General features: G+C 41.1%; 2 protein-coding genes across 2 annotated transcripts in view; both read left to right on the forward strand.

The window, feature by feature from the left end:
* Positions 1–102: 102 nt before the first annotated feature.
* fxn (frataxin) lies at positions 103–7,952 on the forward strand. The gene is made up of 6 exons (XM_058071394.2): positions 103–274; positions 379–486; positions 1,689–1,774; positions 1,834–1,975; positions 3,630–3,727; positions 5,832–7,952. The coding sequence occupies exons 1-6, from the start codon at positions 161–163 to the stop codon at positions 5,980–5,982; spliced, it is 699 nt and encodes a 232-aa protein (XP_057927377.2). The 5' UTR covers positions 103–160; the 3' UTR covers positions 5,983–7,952.
* Positions 7,953–13,085: 5,133 nt separating this feature from the next.
* Positions 13,086–15,719, forward strand: part of LOC131128489 (tight junction protein 2-like) — a 57,085-nt gene continuing 54,451 nt past the window's right edge. Inside the window, exon 1 of the mRNA XM_058071386.2 lies at positions 13,086–13,187. Coding sequence (XP_057927369.2) covers positions 13,140–13,187 — 48 coding nt within the window. The 5' untranslated portion in view covers positions 13,086–13,139. The remainder of the gene's footprint in view (positions 13,188–15,719) is intronic.

A 15,719-nucleotide genomic window follows, 5' to 3' on the forward strand; every position in this document is an offset into this window, starting at 1 on the left:
AAGCATGTGCTCTTCGTTTATGTCTTGCTTCGGAAAAGGCCGCTTCCGGTACTAACATTCCAGTACACTAGATGGCAGCATCCGCCTTTACTTTTAGTGGAGGTGACGAAGAAGAGTTGCGACCGGAAGAAGCAGAGTTGAATCGGATCACAACAAAATAATGACGCTCCTCCTCAGTAAAACTTTATGTATTTATTCTCACTTACGCAACATTACATGCACGCAACGGAATATGAATATGGCTTTCAGGATGGCTACAAATATCGCTAACCAGGTATCTGAAAAATGACGCTGCTTATTTGGGGAAACTTTGGCTGAAAGTGACAGTGTACGTATATGCCGGACATTTACTTTCATTCCGGTGTGTTTTGATTGCAGCTCCGTGGGATGTGTAGCTTTGTTCGTCCTTTAGCCCGACACGTGCAGCCCGCCGCCATCAGGAATGCCGCCACCAGGAATGCCGCCATCAGGAATGCCTCCATCAAGGTATGTTATATACTTGTTATTGATATGGAAACATTACGTGTAGGTCAAACTGTCATTATTATACAAGGCACCAGGCTGTTTCTTAACATTTTCATTGCGCCATAGAGATCTTTTCATTTTCGGTTTCATTTTGATGTTGTTGATGTCATTTCATTCACCGTTACTTGCTTCAAAAACCCGATAGTGTGGGATACATTAGTGAGGCACACCAGGGATTAAAGATGTGGACAATGGTAATTAATGATATAGTTGGAGAACTATAGAAAACCCGTTTGTGACCTTCATATTTTAACATTATTAGGGCCCTCCAGACTTGAAGTAACACTCACATAGTCATCTTTACACACCTTACCCAATATAGTAGACATTCATTCATTCATTCATTTTCTACCACTTTTCCTCAGGGGGGCGAGAGGCAGGGTCCACCCTGGACTAGTGGCCAGCCAATTCCAGGGCACATATAGACAAACAACCATTCACACCCACATTCATACATTCATATTAGGACATTATTATGGAAAAACCTAGCATGTTTTTGGAATGGGGGAGGAAACCGGAGTACACGGAGAAAACCCACGGGCGCTAACCACTCGACCGCCGTGCAGCCCTATAGTAGACATAATAAAAGAAAATGGTTATGGTTTAATTTCATTTGAACATGCATCAGATTCCAATTGAATGCATCCCATAATCAGTTCCCAGTTCCACATGTCCAAAAGGAGTAGGAAGAAGCAAAGCTCATTAAATCCTACCCCTCCATCTGGTACTTTTACAATCATTAACTGTTACATTTGTTCACTTCCTGCTTTCCATAATACAGTTTAAGGGTTTTTTTTGTTTGTTTTTTTTAAATAATGTACCTCGAACCGAAGTACGAGGTAATATGAGCATCCAATGCCATAATGTGTACCATAGTAAGTGTCAATATAGTGATATATAAAGCATATCATGATTGGTTCAAGACTCTTAAAATAAATCAAATTTGTGTTTGTGAGTGTGTTGCTACAAATTGTTCGAAGGTCCAGGACAGGAAGTGACATCGGGGGTTAACTCCTCGTGTGACTCACCAAACACTCGTAACATCACTGACAGCCAGTGACCAGCGTAGCTTATCCATACGTGTCTACTGAATGCTTTATAATTGTATATTTATATGAATGACTTCATTATAAAATGACTTCTTTGCCTACTTTCTATTCCAGTGCTCTGAATGTAGCGATGACAATCAAAGATGGAGGAGAAACATCCATGTGACAGCTCACAGACTGGAGCATCATTTGCACACGAGGTATACCAAAGAAGTCTATATTGAATATTTCTTATTGGACAAGGCTTATCAGCATCCAGTGTTGGAAATGTTTTTCCCAGTGAGCTGTCAGAGGCGGCCTATGAGAAGCTGGCAGATGAGACACTGGATTCCCTGGCTGATTACTTTGAAGACTTAATGGACGAACCTTTCACTGGAGCAGACTTTGATGTGGTGTTCTCTGTAAGTCAGTCAGTTTCCTGTTTCCTGTCTTTCCTGAGCCTCTCTGCCCTTAGTATGAATGAATGAATGGTGAATATCAAATGTCTATGGAAGAGTCGTTGCAAAAGAGGGAGACAAGCTTATCGATAATATTGAGGCCACCCCACTACATAGTTATCAATCTGTTTTTAATGAAGAGCAAAAAGTTGAGAAAAGGGAACTTTGTTACTTTGTCCTTCAGTGTTGCTAGCTATTTTTCTGCTTCCGTATTCTTCCACCACGTGCACCTAATTAGTTCTCTTTTTCTTCATGTCCTATTTAATCATTTATGGAAGTCCATCTGTAGCTGCTCCTGCTGACACCGGCTAAAAATAGCATTGTGTTCTCTGTGTTTGTGAATAAGGAGACAGTGGCAGTTCTTTTTCCAGCCATTGGGGGCGTTTGTTCTTAGCACAGCATACAAAGCATATACAGCAGCTACAGCAACGGCTTTCATGCACACCTTTCTTCTCCTCAGTAGTCCAGAAGGCCACTGAAGAGCATTGTATACAAAACATTGAAGAAGAAGGAGTACACATACATGTGCACAACATACAACATGCACAGCAACTTCAGCAACATCTTTCATGCACACTCTCCTCACGAAGAAAACCACATGAAAAAATTAACTCCTCAAAATGAACATTGCCATCCCCCAAGCTCTGCTCCTCTGTTAATGAAACAAGCTCAGGCAGAAGTTTTTGGGGCAAGAGAGAAATATTTTCATCTGGCAACGGCATTTTACACAGGTCTGTTTTTGCAAACATGAAGGTGAAATATCCGCCCAACTGTTGCTGAAGCTAGAAGCTGTCTCGCCAGGAAAGGTGGTGCATTAATGTCGTACAAAGTGTGTCCGACAATGAGTGCTCCTCCTCGGGCAGGCGAGGTTGGAGGCAGCGGCCACACGTCCCAGTTCTTCTGAGCTTCACGGCACCAGCGGTGCTTCTGACAAAGTGTGTGCGACAATGAGTGCTCCTTAATGTAATACTAAACAAGATAAAAGTATTTATCAGATTTACACAACAATTTCTGTCTCAACAGTACATGGCTGTGCATTCATAACTATGTATTCTCACAATCATGCATGGGGGGGTGACACAAGTTATCTATTTGAGCAAGCTTGCCGTTGGATTTGACTGTGGATTATTTTGTCTTTTTATTGTTTTAGTTTTTGAAAGGCAACAGTTAGCATGGAACTGGTGATAACTCATCACAGGCGTTCTATGAGTGGGCCTGTGTTAAAAATAGTCATGAAGTAATGATGAAAACACAGGTATTTTATATGTACATCCATGAACAGGTTATATGTCATTGTTTTAGTTGCTTTAACCGATGCCATAAAAAAAGTAAACTCAACAAAGCTGTGTGATGTTGAGTAGAGCTGGAGAACAGAGCTGGAACTATGAAAGCATATTCATGGTAGGTGTACCCCATAAAGTACTGGCCACTGCTCCAGTGTGTCACTAACAGTCTTTATTTACTGTGGTGCCAACAGATGAAATGCAAACGTAAATAAAAAGGATATTAACATTGTCTCAATAAAATAAACATTTCAACATGATTAAAAGCCCAGTAAGTTGTTTCAGTGTTTGAAGGGTCAGTAAAATGAGTGCGTTTGTTTTTTCCCCCTGTGCAGAGTGGCGTGCTGACAGTCAATGTGGGTGCTGACCACGGGACCTATGTCATCAACAAGCAAACGCCAAACAAACAGATTTGGCTCTCATCTCCAACCAGGTGAGACCATAAGGTAACCCAGCAACCCACGGAACGATCCTTACATCGGTTTTGGGGCTATGGTTTGGGTCCGGTTTTTGTGTGTAAAGAGAACCAACTTTTTTCTCCCCAAATTATCTCTTTTTATTATTTAGTATTATTACGATTTATTTTTTTTAAAGAAGCATCAACATGAAATTGCAATATTCAGGCAGGAAATTCTCCAATAAATAAAATTCACAACTGAAAAATAAAAATATTGAAATGGCATACAGAAAAGTGTAAGGATATGGGGCCCGCTTTTATTATTTAGTATTATTACGTTATTATTATTTATTTTTTAAAGAAGCATGAACATGAAATTGCAATCTTCTGGCAGGAAAATCTCTAATAAATAAAATTGACAACTGAAAAATAAAAAATATTGAAATGGCATACAGAAAAGTGTAAGGATATGGGGCCCACTTGGATGTTATATTAAAGATGCTAAATGTAGGTCAGCATATTGTACCATAAACTATACACTACTGATTAAAATCTTGAGACCAGTTACTTCGAGAGCTTCAAAATGCGAAAATAAGAAATGGGAGCAAGACACAAAAAATATGGCAATTTAATGAAAAAGGTACGGAATCATCGGATTTGTTTTGAACCGGGTTAAAAGCTACCTAGCCAGGACACGACACAGCTATCTGCAAGTTTAAATATTACATATGGAGTACCCCAGGGGTCAATACCAGGGCCAAAGCTGTTCAAGTCGTATATCAATGACATCTGTAGAGCGATGAATGACTTATGAGGGACTTATTATGCTTTTCTGACCTCGAAAGGTTGTTGGGATGATTTGGAAGTGAGCCCTGAAAGAAGTTTGGGACGACTCTGAATGTTGGGTATTTTCTAACATCCCATATAAGTTAGCTTACTGTGATGTCACACTCGGGCTTCCTGCGCTCACGGGAGTAAGTCATTCTTGATGCGCTACACTGCTGTAGGGGATGTGATTCAACTTCATGGCAAAAAATCCAAACAGCCTAAAAGAGAAATAAGATATTCCAAAAATGGCTCAGTAGTGAGCAGCTGCAACATTCCAGGTGATGAAGATGGTTTTACGGAGGGCATCTGCTGTCTGGAACCAATGTCCATTTTTGTAAACATCCCAAATGTTCTCTACTGGATCTAGATCAGGGGAACATGCAGAATGGTCCAAAATAGTGAGGTTGTTTCCCTGGAAGAGGTCCTTTTTGGAAAACCCAGTCGTTACCACACAGATGATGGCCTTCGGTCTTGAGCAAATAACATCGCAGGAAGAGCAAAATGTATCTGTGCAAAATGTACCAGAAGTCCTACTATTCCCAATATCTAATACCTAGTACAAGTACATGCATTGACAAAGACTTGCATACGCCATTATATTATGCAGCACAAGTCCGCATTGCTAGCTTGACTTCAGTTGAAGTTGTCTTGACAATTCAAGGAAGAATCCACTTAAACATGAACTGATTTCCTAATGCAGCCAATCGGTATTTTGAAATATCTCTGATAAAGTCTTCACGGCTATCCCTTCAGGTTGAGCATGACATTATTGTTCCGCCGCAGTCATTTGGCTTTACGGAATCGGCGGTGGCTAATGAGACCCATTTTGCTCAAAATATCTTTTGACATTCAGAAGATTTTGTTTCACATGGCTGGTCAGCCCGTGGTGCTTGTTTTCTTTCTTTACTACGTCTTCCTTTTCTTCTGGATCATTTGATCTTGGGGTTTGGAATACTGTTGTTTCGACTCTCCGACTCTCAGTTCTTGGTACAGTGGAACCTTGGCTAGTGTCCCCATTTGGATATCCCTTGAATGTTTCCTGAATTCAATACTGTTTTTCACCTTCTTTGTCAAAGTGCAGGACTGCAACTGCCCTTGGCTTCATTTATCTTGTCTTCTTTAGAAGAGAAAGACTATTGATTTCAAGAATAAGTCCTGGCCAAATAGCAAGATGGCGTCCATGTTGATTATATTAGTACTTTTGGGCCTACCGCATTGTGAAGAATTCAGCACGGAAGCAAATCTGCATGCATAATCATTTCCTTGGCCACCAAGTAGTGAACGGCTCTTGCGGGCCTGTGTGGTGTTTCAGCGGTCCCAAGCGCTACGATTGGACGGGTGATGCTTGGGTCTACAGCCATGATGGCGTCAGCCTGCACCAGCTGCTGTCTCAAGAGTTTTCCACCATCTTCAAGATGAACATGGATCTCTCTGGCCTGCCTGTTCCCCATCCCTCAGGGTGAACTACTAGTGGAACATTCATCTGTTTATTTATCAATTTAGTGTGAAGAGTATTTGTCAACATGTGCTTTTATCTACATTCTTTACAATGCTATTTCAGGTAGTCCGTATTTTCTGGACTATAAGTCGCTCCGGAGTATAAGTTGCACGAGGCCAAAAATGCATAATTAGGTAGAAAAAAACATACATAAGTCGCACTGGAGTATAAGTGGGTGGCATTTTTTGTGGGTCATTTATTTTCCAAACTACTTGAACAAAACAGACATTACGTCATCTTGGAAGGCAAGTTCTAACAATAAAAGAATAGAGAACAGGCTAAATAGCTGTAAGATATGCTAACACAATGCTTATTCAGCTACACGGAAAATAAACATGATCAGAAAAGGTGTCCAGTGTTTATGGAACATATACAGTTTTAAGTACACTAACTGTTTTGTTTTCTTCATCGTAGTAGAGTAGCCTCCGCTTTACGCCAGTCCCTAAAAAGTTTCTCACTTTCTCCAAACGTTCTCTCTGCTGCTCAATGATGTTTTCAGCTGCAAATTTCACTACTTGCAGCTTCTAGTATGCCGAATAGGATTTTCTTTTGGGGGACATTTGTGTTCTGTCGTCCTCTGTTGTCTTTGTAAGATAACGTCCACTGTTAAATATTGAATTGTTAAGGAGTACGTGATATCTGTATGAAAGTCTAGAGTGCCATCTTGTGGCTGGCTGTGAAATTATATATATATTTTGGTAATGGTAATGGTTTAATTTCATTTGAACATGCATCAGATTCCAATTGAGTGCATCCCATAATCAGTTCCCAGTTCCACATGTCCAAAAGGAGTAGGAAGAAGCAAAGCTTATTAAATCCTACCCCTCCATCTGGTACTTTTACAATCACTAACTGTTACATTTGTTCACTTCCTGCTTTCCATAATACAGTTTTTTTTATAATGCACCTCATACCAAAGTACAAAGTACAATTTTTTTTGGAGTATTAAGTCGCAAGAAAAGCCAACCTGTGGAAAAAAAAAGTGAATTATAGTTAAATACTGTGATACCTCGGTTTTTGTCAGCCGAAAACCGAACGGTGCATAACAGAAGCAATTTCTCCCATGGGAAAGGATGTAAAGCCAAATGCTGTTTCAGAGTCAGACACCCAAAAATAATTGACAAAATTGGCAAAATCATTGTAAATGACAGAATTAGACATAAAAACCATAATTGTACCTTAATCCAAGACACGTACCGTGCAATGAGCTCTTTCTTGAATTCCATCGTGTTTCTCCCCTTTATCAAAGTGATGGAACTCGCAACCTTCTTTGGCACTGTGTTGGGTTACGCAGTTTAGACTGAGGCCAGAGTCACCATCATATGCGATGCTTTGAGCATTGTTTTTTTTCACAATGTTACGTGGGCAAGACCGTACAAAACAACGGAGGTGACATTTACATACTTTTACTACATGGTAGTATTTACAAGTATGATACTTGACCCAAATACTTGGACGCCCCTGAAAACAGGGAACCTTGCGACACGAGTTTGTGTGAATAGTTGCTTGTCTACGTGCACACTAAAGTCAGCTAGGATAGGCTCCAGCACCCCCGAGAAGTAGAATTGGTATCCAGTATGGACAGTTGTGGTGCATTATGAGAACATAATATTTTCCTTGTCATTATCTATTTAACATGGATTGGTGGTACTTTTTAAAATGCATATTTAAACACATTAAACATTAACAAAAGCATTAAAAGTATCAGTAACATTTCTGTCATGTTGGGTGAGACACACAAGCACCAGACTTGATAGCTGGAACAACAGGCTTTTATTGCAGGTTTGAATGATGGAATCCCTGTTATGGCCGCAACATAGCTGACCGCGATGGAGAGATGGCGGTATAGATGTTTGCGACGGGAAAGTCACTGTTTAATGTAGTTTAATGTAGTCTGCAATGAACAATAAGAATAAATAATAAGAATAAGAATAAGAAGAAATAAAAAGCATATTTTTTGCAGGTAGCCCAGATTAGAAATGATGTAACCATGCGTACCTTGCGCCAGATATCTTTTGGTCAAGAGTGGATTGATGCTATTTTTCCCGTAGCTTACTGCTTCAGTGCGTATGTCGGCCATGTTGTGGCTGTAAACACGACAGTGAAATAAAAGCAGACCAAAAGGTCAACATGATGTCATGAAGATGGATGGGATGGGAAATGTAATGCAGGGCGTCTGCAGATTGCATTTGTAGATTGCATTGTAAAATCATTATTTATATTGCGTCCAGGTGTGACTTTATTCAGCATTGTAATAAATGACTCAAATATTTATTGTGTGATATTTATTTTTTTGCATTTTGTCATCGACACAATGTGCGTAAATCAAGGTCTTATTTTAGCATAAACCCCATTTGCATTTCCTTAATAAGTTAAGTATGGGCTTTGAACCTTGAGGTAGGTTAGCATTGACGCTTAACACTCCATTGGACAGCGTTGCTGTCTGTGACAGGGACATTGTCCATAACTCACCCATCATAGTTAACCAACTATAGTTATTACAATTGTGTGTTATTGGCATTCTGTTCACTATCATGGTTAATATTTTCACTACTACTATTGCCAATAATAAGTTGCTTTTCAGTAATATCTTTATGGTCTTTTATAACGTTTATGGTCTTTTATAACGTTCATGCCGTCCTGTTCCTTTTGTTCTGTTCTTGGCCTTGCAATTGTTGCTGCTGCTGTTCTTGTGTCTTTTTGTGTTGTCCCCCTCTTGTCCCCCAGCTCCCCCATGTGTTTTTTGTCTTCTTTTCTGTCCCCTCCTGCTCCGTTCCGGCCGCTCCAAATTTGCATCACAACAAAACATCAAATAAAGCCGACTAATGCGCCATATAAGGTGGTAGCTTCCACCTTTCCCTGGCAGAGCAAATTTGTTTAGGATGTAAGAAGATGTAGATCAATAACAGGACAAAAAACATCACTTCTGGGTTACATAGAGTAGGACTGCGCAGGACTTTTTTTTTTCTATGGTTACCGGCTGAGATGTAACCAGAAGAATATTCATGATAGAAATACGTCCAAAAGGTTGCAGGAGTTTCTAGATGCCCTGCAAGGGGCAGCGTTTCTGAGACTTCAGCCAACGGTAATGATTAGCAAGACTTAGGGTTAGGGCTTTGTTGGACAGAGCCAGCTATGCTATGCTAGTGCTATAGTTGCGCCTTTTTTTGGGGTCCTTTTTTTCAGCTTTTTGTGAGGTTTTGCTAGGCGTCGCCAGCTTTCACTTACATTGATGACATCACGATGCACAAGAGACCACTCTCAAGCGGACCAAGGCCCTTCTTTCAGGTGGCCCGGGTGTTTCTCGTCATGGGTTACTTTCCCTTAAGACCAAAGTGCCATTTGGCAGGACATTCTGAAAATATGATTTCACAATAAAAATAAAAACAACAAAAAATGGAAAAATCAGCAGTAATTTGACAACAATACATTTCAAACATAAAAATAGGCTGTCAGGTAAGAAAAATTTTAATCACAGTTTTCACGATTAATCACCGTTTGCAACAATGTGTGAAATCCGCCCATTTTGACTATTTTCTGTACCAAAAGATCATCAATTGTATGGATTAACAGATCCAAATGAACTGAAAATTGACATGAAAGCAAAAAGATACATCACGTCTAAAGACTGTAAACATTCACATGCTTCTGTCTTGGCACTTTCTGTGTCTAAGAGGACTTTTACAAACATTGTCTGTGATTATCTGAAGGTACAACATATTGATATATTCATTCATTCATTTTCTACCGCTTTTTCCTCACGAGGGTCGCGGGGGGTGCTGGAGCCTATCCCAGCTGTCTTCGGGCGTAAGGCGGGGTACACCCTAGACTGGTCGCCAGCCAATCACAGGGCACATATAGACAAACAACCATTCACACTCACATTCATACCTATGGACAATTTGGAGTCGCCAATTAACCTAGCATGTTTTTGGAATGTGGGAGGAAACCGGAGTACCCGGAGAAAACCCACGCATGCACGGGGAGAACATGCAAACTCCACACAGAGATGCCCGAGGGTGGTATTGATATATTGTATTGATATATTATTCTACTTTTTACATTCCACCATTTCAAATGCTGAATTTCTTTCTCAACCACTTCAAAGCGTTCCAGCATCAAAATGTTCCTCCCATTCAGGACATGTAGGCATTTATCAGGACCTTAAAAAAAATCCTCAAATTTTTTATCATTTCATATTTTCTGTGACATTTTTCCGCTGAAAATGAACGGACAATTCCAATGTCGCCCCCTATTGGTAGAAAGTTGGCTCAGGTGGAAGTGCCTCCCAACCTGATGTTCACGGACGCGATCATCAGTGAATGAATGGATTGCAGCATTTAAAGGCTATTTCAGCATTCATTGTTATTATCAGTACCTCTCATTATTCTCACAAAACTCTCATCAATGTAGTGTTTCCCTTGACAACAGTATCCTTGAGCATGTTAAAGGATCTTCTCCAATGAAAGCAATCATAATAACTAAGCAGTGTAGCGGGTTTTTGGATTCTTATATTCATATGACAGTTTTATTTCAATGTCCTTCATGCTGATTTGCAACACCAGGCCCGCCTGGACTCAAACGACACAAACGCACGTCCAAAGCAGGGTTGGTTCTAATGTTGTCAGCTTGTCCTGAAATTCTGTTGATCACTCAATGCCGGGTATGTACAAGTTGTAACAGATTTCAATCTGTCTATATTCATGAGCTTTGACATTTTGTGCAAGAGCATCTCATCTCCCTCACTGGTACGGTTGCACACACACACACGCGCGCACACACACACACACACACACACACACACCAAAGTCTAATATGCAGCAGCAGCAGCAGGGCGGTCGTCCTCCTCCCCGTGTCTCTATCTCTCCACCTTCTCTATCTCCTTGGTCTTGCTTTCTCCCGGCTCCGTAAGCATCCCTTCCGTCCCTTTCCATCTCTGTTGAATCCGCACGTCCCTCTGCCGGTGTTTGCTCGTCCGTCATCATGCGTCTCGGCATCTCATCCTTCATTTCGGATATCCTGAGCACCTCCAGTAACATCTGTTTCTGCTGGACCGAGGGCAAGGTAGAGTGAACCGCCCCGCCGCCGTGCTCATGCAGGACTCGGGTCCCCTCGGAGCTCCTGACACAAACTTGGATGTTATTACTTCTCATCTTGTGTGTGCTGTTTGCCGTGTTTGTCGCTGCAACTTTGGCTCGCTCAGCACTTTGCTGGAATCGGATGATTTCCACGGGCTTTTGTCACTGTGCGTCTTCCCGTAATGTCCATTTGTCTTTTCTGCCTTGCATTGTCAAAGATACGGTTTGCAGTTTGCGTCATGGATCTGGTCCAGGTGGAACTGAAACTCTGACCAATTCTAGTATTCCAAGTATTTCTAATATTTCTACAATACTTACAATACACTCACTTAGAGTGTCTCGCTTTTCTTTGATCACGGCTGCAAAATAAGAAAATGGAACCAAATAAAGTTCAAGCAAGCATTTTGATAAGAGAGGTGAAATGAATTATGAGCTGTAATTAAGATAATTAATCTCGTTTTTAATCCACCTAAAACTACTGAGAAAAGTCCTCATTATTTCCTGTCTTTGTCATGTCACTCGAACAGATGCTGTTCTAGCCATTAGCATTCGGCTGTATTTGAGGCTAGTCCCAAGTGCTAACTGCAACCTGTAGTTTGGACCAACGGGGGTATTTTGTTATTTTTGTGTATCTCCAATTAATTATAAAATCCAAATAAAAAAGTATAAAGTGCTGAAGTTAGAACAGAAGAGAAGTATTGAGTACATCTGCGGTTATGGCAACACGATTGGACGAATCCTCCCATCAAAATCATTTTTTTTCTTCTCACCATCGTATATGTAGCTTGCTGATTTTGGTGGTCACGCCCACTATGTTCATGGGCCTGCAGTTCGTCGCTATATCCACTTGGCAGGACTATTTCAGCCTGTCGGTCGCCGCCGATACGTGGGATGTTCTGGTCGAGTTGAGCTTTTTGTGGCTGCGCTCACGGCTGGGCGCTTTGTGTTGATGAGCTACGCTACAATTGAGCTGGTAAGGCGGTACGCATACCACTCAATGGTGCCATCGGGTACTTTTTGAAACTCCCTTTTTGAAATTTCCCTTCCGTTGGACCGACAACTCTCACATGCGACTCCATTTTCACCACTCCTCGCCGCTCCTCACCTTGCCCTCCCGACTGTGATGGCAACTAAAAGCGGCTGATGCTAAACAAGTCTACACACGATGACAGCCAATCAATGTCCAGGGTGTGACCCTTGTTTTCCACCTAAACAACTCAAGCTCAAGAAGTCTGATGCATAAAAAAATGATTTTGTAAAATGGTAATTCGAAACTGTAAACTTATGACGTAAAAGTAGATATAAAAAATAATGTAATGAATATGACTGAAATTACTCAATCTTGATTAATGCCTTAATTTGATACCTTGAAAAAATCCATTTAAAACGCAATTGTACTCACACAAGATGCACAAAAAAAGCACACCACATTGTACGCTAACCTGACAATATCATAAAAGGTGCCGACTGTAGTCTCACCAGGGGAAATTTCAGGTTTACAGCAGCCAAAGCACACAAATCAAAAGGCAGACATTTTTTACCCTAACCGAAAACACCTTAATCGGGGTGTTCACTAACCAAGGTTCCAGTGAAATTTGGTCCAAATTGTCTTGCATGAAAATGTTCAGATAAAATTTCACGGATTTAGATGAAGTGGCCCAAATATTATACACACTGGATCCCATTTATGTCAACAACCCTTGGAAATGGACCAACTCCTCAAGTCCTGGTCCATCATCATCTCATTAAAACGGAAAAGTGTCCACTTAGGTGAAAATTGGATCTCCAAAGGGGTCATTTGTTTGTCAAAACAATAAAAACAAAGAAAAATGGGTGGGAGGGGCAACTGCCACTTGCTTTCAAAGCTTCAAAGTGTCGCCATAGGAACAAAGGTTCTCTCTTCTTTGGCTTAGACATCAGTCGTTCTTTCATCCCCTTTTCCACCATTCAACTATTGAAATTTACATTTTGCACAAATGCAGGAAAACCGTGCTTTCTTATTGCCCATTCTCCTTACGTCTCTGGTGGAAGTCCCAAGTAAACAATGCTAGCAATGCTATCTTGGGTTACGGCTTCAGCTGCATATAAGACGGTAAGGTAGCGTTGCTGCGCTAATCCACGTGTTACGTGGCTGTTGTCTAATAATAATTACAACTCAGCACTTGGTCATTTGGTCCTGTACTCGAGGGCTGGAGGGGGGCTGGTTGCTGGAGAGGTGCCAGTGACTTGGCACTGACATGGTGCCCTTGAGCAAATGCCCAAATGCTGAAGGCGATCACTCCACATCTCCACATGAGTGCACATCTGGGATAGTGGGATTTGTGGCCGGGTTTCGTACATGTCTTACATCTTATAAATGGGGGTTTAAATACACAAAAACCACGTTGTCTTCCTATAACCTATCCAGTTGATTTATTGCTATCAGTAACAGTTTCACTGTCTATATAGTATATATATATACACTGCATATGTGTGTTAGCGATGTTCCGACCAGGGTTTTATGCTGCCGATACGATCCTGATCATCCATGAGCAAAAGTGGCTGATACCAATACCGATCACATACCTGCAGTGTAAATGTTTAAAGGTACTACTGGCTATGTTAGGGCTCATCGAGCATCGTTTCAAGGTTAAAAACCTCCCTGTTTTGGCCTCGCTCTCCTCCTACCATTGATTGTTTTCTGGGAAAGTCCAAACTTTTCCACAGTGAGATGGTAGCTTTGGAATTCTACTGGAATGTTGTGTGCTGAATTCACTTGAATGACGCACATGCCTGATTGATGGGCTACAAATATGAACTCATTGTAAATACAATCACAATAGTAATATCGTAAAGGTCTGCTGAAAAAAAATATGGAGTGATAGTAAACAAATATATGGACAAGGGTTATAGAAATCCCCCCCCCCCCCCTGAGGACTCTAGGTGGGTTTTGAATAGAGGATAAGGGAATCATTTGCAAATGTTGTAGCCTGTGTAGTACTAGTAGTGTGTAGTAGTAGTATCAGTTGTAGTCTATGGTGTATTGCCCTTAGCACTTACCCCAAAGGTCAAAAGTCAAAGGTATAAAAGTAGTATGCTACATATGATCCAACACTAGCGTATTCCTTCATTTCATGAATACGTAATACTTTATTAATGGATGACTTTGTTGTCTTCAATATGTCATCATAAGGACAAGGTGTCAGGCTGTGTCGTATGGGATTTCACCCGTGGGCCTGACTTTGACAAATATGCTGTAGCCTTCAAAATAAAAGTGTTCCCTGTGTTGCCGTGGGACATTTCCCTTATTTTACAGTGCAGGGTGGTTATGTCACATCACCAAATGAGCTGTGGTTGATTTCTCTGGCTTCTGATTGCCAGTCAATGCGGACATGATAACCACCGCTGTGGCTGAAAATGTATTTATTAACAGCGGAAAGGTGTGTTTTGGTGTGGACAACAAACGAGCGAAAAGGCAGGAGTGTATCCATTTCTCCCAAAGCAGTCTTCTCGGCACTATTTATCTGCTGTAGTCATTACCATGGCACGGCCCAGAGGCATCGATTCAGCTCCAGTCAAGGTGTGGCAAGGTCACCACGCTGCAAACATACACAACATCCAGATTAGAAAAGGTAGAGTGGACGCTGAAGTAGCTCCGGCATTGTTGCCCAACTGTGGAAAATCACCGCTCGTGATGACATGTGAGTGTCCACTGGAGTGGTGCCTCGTTTTTAATTCATTGGTTCCAAAAGGCACCGTGTTGAATGAGTTTCAGCAAAGTAGGATTCCTTATTATAGAAAACCTGTTTACAAGCTTCAAAATACAGCGCTCAACATTATTAGAGCCCTCTACACATGAAATAACACCCCTATAGTCACCCTTGGTGCTCCGATGACCAAATATGTCTTAATAAGACATTTAAGACATGAATAAATACATTGCTGTAAATGTGTTCGGGTGCAAGGGGAGCTGAGTGGGAGAATGGACAGGAAGTGACGTCGGGATTTCAGAGTAGAGTTTTGAGTGGGAGAGGACAGGAGTGAAAATCCACTCTTGTGTTCTCTCTATTCACCACACATCCCTGGAAAACACAGCCTCTCCTTTGACAAACCTGTGGAATGGTTGACTATGTTCTATTATTAGTCATTAAATATTATAAAAAGACAAGTCATAGACATGTGTAGTGTACTACACGGGTCACTGAGTGTCAGTAATTACCTTACATTACATTACCTTAACTTGCACTACATGGAGTCAGCCATGGATGCAGGGTGAAAAAAAGTTGTTAGAATAAAATGTAGATAGAATGAATATAGCGTTAGTTATCACCCTTATATCCATTTGCTGAGACAACTGACTCCCCCCCCCCCCCTTAGATTTGCACAACCATGTAGTAGGGACCCCCACTGGGTATGTGGTTGCACTCTCCTCGCTGTGAGTAACTTTGAATATTGTTGTCTGTCTCCTGTATTTCTGTATTTAAGTGTTTTTAAAAGTGTCACAAGAGTTTGAACTTGACAAAAGTTCTCCCATTCTGTGTGGAAGTGGTATGTTTTTTTTTGCTTCTTATTATCCTTCTTCCCCACTTTGAGATAACAAGATTGGGTGTGGAACTCGACTGTATTCCCTGTGAGCTGCAGTTTT

Source organism: Doryrhamphus excisus, linkage group LG3 (genome assembly GCF_037039965.1).
Source record: "Doryrhamphus excisus strain RoL-2023G ecotype Guam linkage group LG3, RoL_Dexc_Guam_v1.1, whole genome shotgun sequence".
NCBI lineage: Eukaryota > Metazoa > Chordata > Actinopteri > Syngnathiformes > Syngnathidae > Doryrhamphus > Doryrhamphus excisus.

Coding starts and splice junctions, on each gene's coding strand:
- fxn (XM_058071394.2), top strand. CDS start 161: ATGACGCTCCTCCTCAGTAAAACTTTATGTATTTATTCTCACTTACGC. Junction 275..378: donor CTACAAATATCGCTAACCAG/GTATCTGAAAAA, acceptor TTTTGATTGCAG/CTCCGTGGGATGTGTAGCTT. Junction 3,728..5,831: donor TGGCTCTCATCTCCAACCAG/GTGAGACCATAA, acceptor GTGGTGTTTCAG/CGGTCCCAAGCGCTACGATT.